General features: G+C 32.0%; 1 protein-coding gene across 1 annotated transcript in view; it reads left to right on the forward strand.

Annotated features, from left to right (window-relative positions):
• LOC113394155 (octopamine receptor beta-2R) overlaps positions 1 to 1521 on the forward strand; it is a 203251-nt gene extending 201730 nt beyond the window's left edge. Inside the window, exon 7 of the mRNA XM_026631367.2 lies at positions 515 to 1521. Coding sequence (XP_026487152.1) covers positions 515 to 1246 — 732 coding nt within the window. The 3' untranslated portion in view covers positions 1247 to 1521. The remainder of the gene's footprint in view (positions 1 to 514) is intronic.
• The last annotated feature ends 10970 nt before the right edge of the window (positions 1522 to 12491 follow it).

Here is a 12491-nt window from a genome sequence, read left to right on the forward strand (position 1 = left end):
GTGATCAAGTTCATGTCTGAACAAGCATTAAGCGTTGTCGGGCGGATAGCGCTTTGCAAGTCTGTACAGGAATCGAATACGCAAGTTTGGACCAGTAACAGTCGCATGCCTTATTAAAATATTATCTGCTTAGTTAGGTACAAAATAAATATAAAATATATATAAAACAATGTAGGTAGGCCCTTATAAAAACTATGCTTACATTTTTGCTCTTTACTATAAAAAGCAGATAAATTTTCGTGGGCCCCCATTAACATCTTATGGATCTCCATTTTTTATTCACGCCTACGTAGAAACCCAGCAAGTCTCACGTGGACCCCTGGGGGTCCACCTGGACCACTTTGGGAATCACTGGTTTAAACAGTAAAAAGCTTTTGAATTATATTTTAAAGTGTTCTTATTAGGTATCAAATAAAAATAAGGAATTAAAATTTAATAAATTTTGCCAATTATTATATCATTTAAAAAAATAATGATGACAAAAATTATATACATAATGTTCCATTTCTTTCAGATGGCGTTTGTCATGTTAGCAGCGACATGGCTCAGTCCCATAACAATATCCTACGCCCCAATTTTCATGGGCTGGTACACCACCAGCGAATACATGAGAACCAGGGAGTTAAATCAATGTGAATTTAAAGTGAACAAACCATACGCTGTCATATCCAGTTCAATATCTTTCTGGATACCATGCACTATCATGATATTCACCTATCTCGCTATCTTCAAAGAAGCAAATCGCCAGGAGAAAGCTCTTCACGCGAGAGCTGGTAACGCAATGCTCATGCATCGTCATTCGAGGGAAGTTGGTGACAAAAACGGCGCATTGCATATCAACGCCACGACTCCCACCAAAGACAGGAATATCCTGAAAATGAAAAGAGAACACAAAGCAGCTAGGACTTTGGGTATAATTATGGGCGCTTTCATCCTCTGCTGGTTACCGTTCTTCTTGTTCTATCTGTCGACGTCTTTGTGTGATTCGTGTACATATCCAGAGGTTGTGACTGTGATCATGTTTTGGACTGGTTATTTTAATTCAGCCTTAAATCCGATCATTTACGCGTATTTCAACAGAGACTTTCGTAATGCGTTCAAGAATACATTGGCATGCGCGTTTTGTAGCTTCTGTCGGCGCGGTGCGTCTGACTCAGATGCTTTGGAACGATTGGATAGACGGGGATCCGCTCAGCTAAGAGTACCTATCCCATCAAGGAGGGCATCAGATCTCGCGTCCCTTTGAATATCGCCGAACTATGATCAAGTGACAGCCGTTTGACAGGCCTAGTGTTTCAACGAAATATGATGTACATATTCCGATTAATGACTGAATTTTGAACTTTATATCGATTGTTGTAAATATCGATTAAATAAATGTCTATAATAAAGTTAATAGTGAATTGACTATCGTCTTGTATTTAATATGCATGAATCTCAAAGATTATTTATTTTTGAAATATAATTTCAGTTGTGTTGGGTTTTCTAATATTTCTTATAATAGTTAGAAGGTAATATATAGACATGATATGGTGTGTATTTTTTTAATGTACATAGTTTTTGTATAGATCATTTTCACAATAGTATTAATTCCAAAGATAGCCGATTCGTAGGCCTAAAACATAATGTTTCAGAAATAGACGAGGAGGCCAAAAATGTAAATACTAGTTTTAGAGGCTTTAATTTATAAAAATAATATATTACGATTATTTATTTTAGCAATTAATATTTATAAATGTTATCTTATAAGTAAAAATTGATAGCAATAAGTAGACGAATACAAATATCACCACACGTTATACAAGTTTCTTTCAAATTTTAAGTTTAATTTTAAACAAATTGAACTATTAATAGTTTTAAAATAAGTCATAATTATATATTCGATCAGTTTCAAACATTCGACGACTCAATAAAATATTCATCAATTTCAATCCGATGTAAGGTCACGTTTTTCAAACTTTTTATGTTCCATTAAAATGATTTCAATACAAACCGTTGAAAACTTTTCACGCACGGATAAAAGATAAACAATCACTTTGATGAACAAGTTTTTATAGCAGATAGCGATATAATATATGTAAATAAAACTTTAAATATAAATGTTGTAGATTTAAAACTAAGTGATGATAATATAGATATAAAAATAATTTCATTTAAACATTTATAGGGAGATATGATAATGATTATGGGGACAAATAACGCTTCAATAGAAAATTCGAGTTTTAACGTAATAATTGTTGTGCTATTAACTGTAATAGACCGACTAGATTTTGGTGTGTCAGTGTGGTGTTTATCTGTTTACGATGTCTATAGTCCTTTAATACTAACCTTTAATAATTCGATGGTTAAAATTGTACCGTAAATTTTGAGCGATGTGCTTCATTGATCTGTCAAATGATTAGCTCTAGCTGACTTAGTAACGTGATTAGTTATTTATAAATCGATTCCTATAGAGTGTATCTTTATTATTATATATTCAATTTAAATTAATACATTTAAATTTAGAACAGCATGATCGTTCAAAATTTGCAAATTCGTATTTTGAAATTTACTTCGGTGTACATCTTCGATTCCTCATATAAAATATCTATCAGTCAATGTCCATATAGTGTCTTCGCTTATAACTCCGCGATCTCATTATTGTACATTTAATTTAAGAACTATTCAAAACACCATTTGCATTTCAACGTTTAAATAAAAAATAACCTTATCAAATCTTATGTCTTACATTAAACGTGAGCAATTGGTGTTTTTGGTTCCTTAATGGGATGTCGCTCTATAAAGTCAATGTGTCTTCCTTTTAAATAAGTAATTAAGGCTCAAAGTGTATTAGAATAGATTTAGAATTAAATCTAAAAAAAAATAACACACGACTTTTTAATAGCCATTTCTCATCGTATGTACCCAGTATGTATTTATATTATATATACATTTTATTATAAAAATATTATATAAAATGTAATTTTAATAAAAGTAATAATATACGGTTGTGACTTCTATAGATATTACAACAAACAAATTCATATCTCATCGTTGTTGTTGTTTTAGTATTCCTTAGACAATGAATTGTGTTCGTATTTATTTTGTATTAAAAATATTATTTTAATTTAACGTATATTTTGACCCATTTGAATTTGTAAACTTCGGTTAAACTCCGTCCAACGTGTTTTGTTTTAATCATTCATTGATTTAATTTTGTAAACTTAACTACATCAACTAATGTTAGCGTAAATTTAATTCAATATTAGTAAAAAAAATAACAGTGTATATATGTGTAGTACTTATGTAATACATAGAAAATTTTGAATTGAAACTAACGTAGATTAGGCCCTTCAAAAAAAAAAAAACAGCAATATGTAACTTTAAAATTAATTAGATCGATGTATAGATGATAAATTTGAATTTTATATTATGAATGGAATTATTGGAAAATAAATACTAGATAAACTAAAACTAAACTACGGTTTCAAGGTCAACGCCATTTTCAATGAATATTTATATCTTTGCCGATTTATCTTAACAAATCTCGTTTTTCTCTTACGTTGATTAAAATTATATATTTTCCTATGTTTAGGTTGGGCTGTGATATTTTATATTATTCGTAATTAACGCCTTCACCGATCCCTTGTCTCGTTTCATTGATTTAAGAGTTCATTTGTTATTTGTAATATCAACTTCGTCGAACAAATCCGACTTTAATAATTTAATTAATGTTCAAAGTTTTATTTATTTAGATTGTAATTGCCATTTATCCTTCGTAGATTTTAATCTTGATACCAAAATATGAAAGTAATGAATTTCGATGTAAATATTCTTTTAATGATAGAAAATTATATGAAATCATTATAGCGTAATTATCATTGTCATTATAATAGGGTTGATCAAATTATTTTGAAATATATGTGGTCTTATTACGTAGGTTTTGCCGTATGTTGTATCTTTATTAAACTCTAAAATTTGTTTTTACTATTAATGTACCATTATAATATGTTTTAATGCAAATATATCTATTTATATATATATATATATATATATATATATATATTTATATTATCAAGAGTCTTTAGAATGGTAATTAATTAAAATATTCTTGATATTCATAAAATTAGAGTTTTGATTGTACTAAAAATACTCGTTGTTAAGCAAATTTCTTTGTGAAATATTTTTTATTTTACTCGAGTTTTTATTTATATTTGAAATCATGGAAAGTTAATTAATTAAAAGGTCGAGGTTCAAGATTCTTACAACTTAAATTAATTAATCATAAAATCTAAAATATTTTATAATTAACTTTCATTATGTTTATTTATTAATAACTTTAATAACGTAAGCATAAGTATGATCTAAAAAATATAGTTAATTTTTTAAATAGGCGGATGGATTAATGGTCACCACCATATGCAATGGTGATATCAGAAATATTCACCATTCTTTACATTACCAATGCACCACCATTCCACCAACCTCAGGAACTAAGATATGTCCCTTGCTGTAGTTACACTGATCACTCTTCCTTCACACAAGAACACAAGAACATTAAGTATTACTGTTATCTAAGTGCTACTCAGATTGCCTTACATAAAGCTCTAACGCATTGACAATATTAAAGTAACATAAAAGAATGTATTCAACATTTAACGAGCGAGTTCATATTGAATAGTAATGTTGGTCTGTAGTATCACGCTTATCATGTAGTAAACAACCCAAAAGAAACTGATTATTATATTAGTTACGATGTTGGTGTCTCATGTGCGAGTTTTCCAATTGGAGAAGGTACACCTTTATATGATCAATTATTGGAATATACATATATATATTAAAGAAAATATTGTCCAAGCAAAACGAGACATATACCAAGTCAAGTCAGAGCCTTTGCCCAAATACCTAGCAGTATTTATTTTTTTAAGTGTTTGACTTGTTTAGTTCTTGCTTGAGTATAAGCTTATCTATTTGAACAATGAATTTCTCTATATTTTATATTATTTCACTGTCGAGTTTAATTACTAATTACTATTTCTCGTTTACAATAAAATAATAATTGTAATGTTTATATCGTATTTCGTATAGTTCCATTTGAAAATATATGATATTCATATTATATACATATTTTATGACATAAATTCTAAAATTGTAATTCAAAGATCCTCAATAATAATACTAAATATTATTTTTTTAACATTTACGCAAAATCGAATGAAAGATAGCTTTTTTTTATTAATTGATGACATAAAGATTTAACAATAATTAAAAATAAAATTACGTACATGACGGTAGAACTTATAGCTCACGTACAAACGTATTAAAGTGTTAATAGAGAAATTAACATCAAGTCGTCTTTAAACTAAAGGAATTGCAATTTCAAAACCAGATAAGTTAATTTCTATTGCTAACTACATTACCAAATAATTTTAAATATACGTTCAAAGCAATGACATATTGTATAATTAACATATTTTATTTAAAATACACATACATTAGGCTCACGCAGACATCGCAACTCTTTTATTGGAGGTATAGATAAAAGCATGGGAAAAACAATCGTATAATTGAGATCCGAGCAATGTTCGTAATGTTTATTTATAAAACTACTAAGACTATGTAATGAGACCACAGATACAATGGTGAGAATACGAAAGACAACTTGATATGTGCGTGTTATCAGCTTTTTGCAAAATAATAAAAAATGTTTCGTACATTAATGTGTTTTGTTATTGATACTCCTCAAAGACTCCAACCACGACGCCGTTACCAGTCTACCCAACTTTGACATCTATACTAGTATTATAAATGCAAAAGTAACTTTATGATATAGGTTGGCGGACGAGCAAATGCCACCTTATTATGTAAGTCACCATCGCCCATAGACAATGGCGCTGTTAGAAATATAACCATTCCTTTTATCGCCAATGCGCCATCAACCTTGAGAACTAAAATGTATGTCCCTTGTGTCTGTAGTTGGCTCACTCACCCTTCAAAACGGAACACAATAATTCTGAGTACTGCTGTTTAGCGGTAGAATATCTGATGAGTGGGTGGTACCTACCCAGGCGGGCTTGCACAAATCCCTACCACCAAGTGAAATCCACTCTGTCTGTCTGTTGATATCTCCCGAAACCACTGAACCGACTTTGATGAAATTTGCTATGAAGCAAGATTGAATTCCAAGAATAGAATATATATATATAATACCTTTTACATCTAACACATGACGACCAACATCTAAAACGCGAGCGAAGCCGCAGCCGATAACTAGTTGTACATAAATGTGTTTGCAAAATTCAAGCGTTTCATTCTCTATTCCTTACTCTCAAAATCCTATGTGAACCGAAGTGATAACATCAATTACTAAACTCCGTGCTTCTACTTTGATTTTTTTACCAAAAGCCTAATTAAGCCTAGGTTTGTACCTGGACTTTGGAATCTGTAACAGCTGGACCTCATTAATTTTTATAACTTACTCACCAACCTTATGTATTGTTAACAAACAAATGAAGTTTGTCTCACTATTACTGAAAGAAATTTTCCATTTAAGAATTAAAATTGCGATTCAACGGAGATATGCTAATATAATTACAATTTTATCACAATATCATGATAATACAGTATTTTACTTGTTTATTGTACAGTATTTAACTTTATACGTGAAGGTTTTAATCGCTTGTAAAGTGTAAAACTTTATATATTTTTAAATTACTCACCTCATATAATCTTCTTGAGATCCTTTAGACTTGGCGTAAAGAGTCGTCTTGCGGTATGGCGAGGTCGGCTAGGCTTGATTCATGCTGACTGTACTGGCTGTCTTCGCGTTTGGATTCCACTATCATTTACCATCAGGAGGAGTGAGAAAATATGCCGGAACATATATATATATAACAAAAACCTTTTTTTTTACAAGTTATGTCAAGGGTTAGTTGAAAAATACAAAATCCAACGAAGGAAGACGACTCGACATAGAGATTCCGAGTAAACGAAGAAGCTGTCGTCGCAGATTTCAATGCAAATTCTTTGTCATCAATTTGCAATTCTAAAATTTAGATTGTTGATGATTGGATTTATTAAATTTTTTAATCTGCCTGGCAACATAAACCCTCTTCGTTTTTTGTTCCACATATTAAAATAACCTAATATATACTATAATAACAATGTCACGCATTTACTTGATGGTACCAGTCATCACAAATTCCAACAAAGTTTGAAGCTTGAAACAGCCATTGTAACTCTTGGGGATAAGATATTTATTCCAAAGATTGGTGGCGAATTGATGATGTAAGGAATGATTCATATTTCTTAAAGTACTAATGTCTATGTGCTGTGGTTATTATCATTAGGTCTATTTGCCATTTTGTTGACTTACACCACATGAAAAACCGTCAGCTCGTCTGTGGAGATACAATAACAAGAATAATTTTTTTTTTATGGCATTGATTGGCGGCCGAGCATATGGGCCACCATAGATGGTAAGTCACCACCGCCCATAGACAAAGGCGCTGTAAGAAATATTAACCATTCCTTACATCACCTATGCGCTACCAAACTTGGGAACTAAGATGTTATGTCCCTTGTGCCTGTGATTACACTGGCTCACTCACCCTTTTAACCGGAACACAACAATACGCCACACGTATATTTGCCATTCATTTAAGGAGTATAGAATCTAAACCACCAGAGTGCTGCAAAAGAGGACCTGGCTCAGCAGTTAGATATATCTTTTTCACTTTTGTATTACTATTATAAAAGTTTATGTGGTATATAACTTGAATGGTAGGTAATATTTTTTGTTAAACAGGAATGAATATGTTAGGTACAATATATTTTAGTTATAACATAAGCCTAAACTCAGCATTTCTTGTCTGGGTCAACCAACGATCATCGCTTAAGATACCAATTTTCTATCCGCTTGGGTATCCCAGCTGATAATTGCTTTGGATTTATAATGAAGCCGAAGTAAAAAGGAGACATAAGTAATTTAGTAATAGTTTTGGCGCCTGTCGCTGTCGTTATAGCATTCCTTGACCTAAATATGACAAACGACGCATGACCTTTCAAGACAGTCGTACTTAACCAGACCTCTTCCAGAGAATATAAAACTATCTTGTCACTGGAGATTCGTGCGTCAACCTTACAAAGATTATGGCCAACATTGCGAGGATAAATATTGTATGGAGGTATGAAGCATGATCCTGCATAATAATTACCCAATAATTTCTCCACTCTTCAACGCCACAATGTTTGCCTTCATTTTTTTTTTATTACCTTTGCTTAATATTTTATGATCTCATTTGATTGTAATGTTTAATTTGTAAACTATGTGATTTTTTGTTTGTTTGTCTTTGCACAATTTCATTATTGTGAAATTATTATCCATGGAAACTCATATTGAATAAATGCAAAGTGTTCTTATTCAAGTACAGCTCTTAAGAGCACTTTTGAATTATTATTATAGAGGATTAAAATTTAAATTAAATTATAAGTTACCAGAAAATCACTTTTGTTAATAATTAAATACTACATAAGGTATATTTATTAAATTATTTATTCTGCATGAAAATCAACGAAAGCTCACTCATTCACAAATCACGTTTTCCAAGTATTGCGCCTGACTTAATCATTCTACCCCCAAGCAACAATACTTATTGTTGTGTTCTGGCTTGTAGAGTGAGTAAGCTATAGTGATTACAGATATAGATATGGACATAACAAGACAGTTTTCAAGGTCGCATTAAGGTCGTAAGGAATTGGTTGAAATTTCTTACAGTACCAATGTTCATGAGCAGTGGTGACCACTTATCAGATGACCCATTTGCAAGTCTCTCTACCGATGCTTTACTAATATCCCTTACACGCGTGCGAAAATTCGGGTGAAATTTATTTTTTACTAATGATTTTAATATTAGACTGCAGATTTCTTTGGAGTATTCTTACACCAAAAAATGTAACCGTTTCACCTAACATTCATCACTTGTCAGGCCTAAGATGAGCCCTTCGGACCGTAAACCATTAATCAGGTTGGATTTACATATGAATTGGTCTTAATATTATGAAGAGTAATTTTATATTATAATAAATTAAAAATTAAGACTTGGGAGTTTCGCAACTCAACTGGGAAGTTACTCTAAAAAATAGGAATTCTGGAATAAATCAAGGGAATCATTAACGATAATAAATCATTTATTTGGTGGTAGGGCTTTGTGCAAGCTCGTCTGGGTAGGTACCACTCACATATCAGATATTCTACCGCCAAACAGCAGTACTCAGTATTGTTGCGCTCCGGTTTGAAAGGTGAGTAAGCCAATGTAACTACAGGCACAAGGGATGTAACATCTTAGTTCCCAAGGTTGGTGGCGCGTTGGTGATGTAAGGAATGGTTCATATTTCTTACAGCGCCATTGTCTATGGGCGGTGGTGACCACTTACCATCAGGTGGCCCATTTGCTCGTCCGCCTACCAATATCATACAGCAAAAGATCATTTTACAGAACCGTTACAAATGAAACAATTAAGGCATAACACACTGTGCAAATATTTCTTAAAAGGTTATTTGACAAGCGATTCGCAACCATTTTACTCTGCAAAGTTATTAAATAAATTTTCTCAATAATTGCTAAATCAATTGTTAGTCATATGTTTTATGAAACTAAATTTCTGTCTGGAAATATTAATACGTCTGGGACATAATTATTGGTCAAATAAATTATTTATAGAACAAGAAGATTCTATAAAGATGAAAGTATGATTCATAATTTCGCCCTTCGTTTTTTATCAAATTACAGGTCTGATTAGATCATAGAATATATCGTTGAAACAGATCAAGAAGGCATTGTCAACTCAAAAATACACTAATTAGCTACGCTGTAGCTATAACTGAACGAGTATCGAAAGTGTTTTCCGAACAGACTCAGGGGACCTATGCACGTCCTGGACGACGAAGACGATACCTTTACTATTGCAAAGCGCCATTAGTAGGGAATAGACTACACAACTCACACTCACAGCGTTTCCACCGGCGGAAACGAGGACCCAGGTTAGTGACGTCACGGAGGCGGCCGTGACGTCAATTAGATTCAATCAGTGTTCACACCCCACCGACTACGTTCTGAGTCGACATGCGATTTCATAGGAGACACCCTCAGGACGAACGTCACTCTAGAGCTCGAAAGGGTTCAAATTCAAGGTTGAGTCTTCAACGTCCGGTGACGCTGTAAAGGCCAATAAGACCAACAGCACTACATAATTCAGAAAAAAAAAAGTGTTTTATTTAGAGCAACGACATTGGCCCTTATCTATTAGTTATTGGAAAATATCCAACGAGTTTCCAGTAGTTGGTCTATTATTGGTCTATCAGAGTTTCTGATAAGCAAATGTTATAATGGACATTGTGGTAATGGTTTGATAATATTCGATTATGAGTTCAAATGTGATAGATAATCTTAAAGTGAGATTTGAAACCATGTGTTCCCAAGTTCATCCATGCCATATTGTTTTCCGTAATTTACAAGCATATGGCCTTATCCAGGTCTCAGATAAAGTAATAATTATTATTGATTCATTGATTTTGCCCTTGTGAGAGAACAAACACAAGGCAGACATATTTCGTACTTATAATATTAATCATTTATCAAGTGTGAATAATAATAATAGTATCTTTTTAAGGCTTCAATGGTCCTTTAACGGGCAAAATCCTGATTTTGTTTGGGATAGAATCTATTAATCCGATTTACAAAAATATATTTTACATTACATTGCATTAACAGCCAGTAACTTCCCACTGTTGGGCTAAGGTTCCTTTTTGAGGAGAAGGTTTGGAGCATATTGGTGGATACACATGTGGCAGAATTTTAGTTGAAATTAGACAAATGTAAGGTTTCCTCACGATGTATTCCTTCACAACCGAGTATGAGATCAATAATAAACACAAATTTGAACACAGTTTGAACCCGCAATCATCGGTTAAGATGCACGCATTCTAACCACTGTGCGATCTCGGAATGGCAATATATATATATTACTTATATAGCCCATTGATTGAAAAATCTACTGACTATATAATACCATGTTATGACTCAGGTATTAAGCAGTGACATCTAAAACTGTGTGGAGCGAATAATCTTTATTATTTAATTAAGCGTTTCTGTTATAATCATAAGAATTTTGATTCAAAACAATTCAATTAAGTTGGTAATAATATCGATATTCCATTAGCTAGCAAAAAACCTTAATATATTATGTTGTCGTGACCCAATAGAAGTGGAGCAAGTGTAATTACCCGAGGAACATAAATAAGACCTCGGTATTGACAGGACTTGGGCAATATTAGACATGTCTAAAGAAAATGTCCAAAAAATAAGGATCTTATCCTTTTTTTTCAACGATATTTTATACCATATATTTTTTATTGTTATTGCTATGCCGTTATTATATCTTATTCATAGTTTTATTTATATTATTTTAATGTGACTGTTTTTTTTTTGTCATCACAATCTAAATTTTTGAATTGCACTTTGATATCGAATAGTTTGCATTGAGCTCAATGACAACTTCTTCATGGACTCGGAGTTTGTTGAGGAGTGTTTCTTGGCGTTATTATATTCGTGGGATTCTGGGTTCCCCGGCTGGTCTGGATGGTATTCATCCAGTGTATCCATACTCGACTCATCTCTATTATGGATCACTAATTTTAGATTGTTATCTAGAATCAACTTAGTGGTGGCCATTTGTGGCTTCATCACGAGTGTTTTCAATTTTTATACTAAGTAATTTTTCTTTGCAAGCTACCATTGCAATATTTTATTTAAAATTTATTATTTTATTGATTATATCATTTCATTCATAAAAAATCACAGCCTGTATCTAAGCTTCCTCAAATTTTGAGGATAAGTTTTGATGCTTACGCTCTTCAAGCGAGTTGGGGAATATACATGAGATAGATTTTTATCCTACATATATAGATTTCCTAGCGAAGTTTTCCTGCACAAAGATTATAATCACAAATTAAGAACGCGTAAATTAATTAATTAGTGCTTGCCCATAATACCTTCTTAAAACTCAACAGAAATAATACCCATTTAGATTTTAATCCTGATATTTAAAAAGAGTTTCAATAAACTAATATATCTCAAATACTCCAAAATTGATCAAAGCAGTCGGAAAAAAATACTTATAAAAGTACAAGATAGTATTAAAAATAGTTTCAATATCATATTTGCGCGGCGTAAGGGACTCTTATAAAATATAGTGTTCATGATCCGCAAAGGTCTGAAAAAATGTTCGACTCCGGAAAATTATTACGTGTGCAAAGAAAATATATTTGAAAGGTATAACGTTTTCAGATAAAGCGACCGCATTAAATTTTAAATGATTTATCTGAATAAAAGCGAAGGAAGTTTTTTTTTTTTCTTTTTAATATACCAGCACTATTTTTGTGGATTAAAATGGAAGTGTCTTTGTTCGTTCGTCATTTCGATACCTCTTCCAGTAAATAGAAAAATTGTGCA

Source organism: Vanessa tameamea, chromosome 24 (assembly GCF_037043105.1).
Source record: "Vanessa tameamea isolate UH-Manoa-2023 chromosome 24, ilVanTame1 primary haplotype, whole genome shotgun sequence".
Lineage (NCBI taxonomy): Eukaryota > Metazoa > Arthropoda > Insecta > Lepidoptera > Nymphalidae > Vanessa > Vanessa tameamea.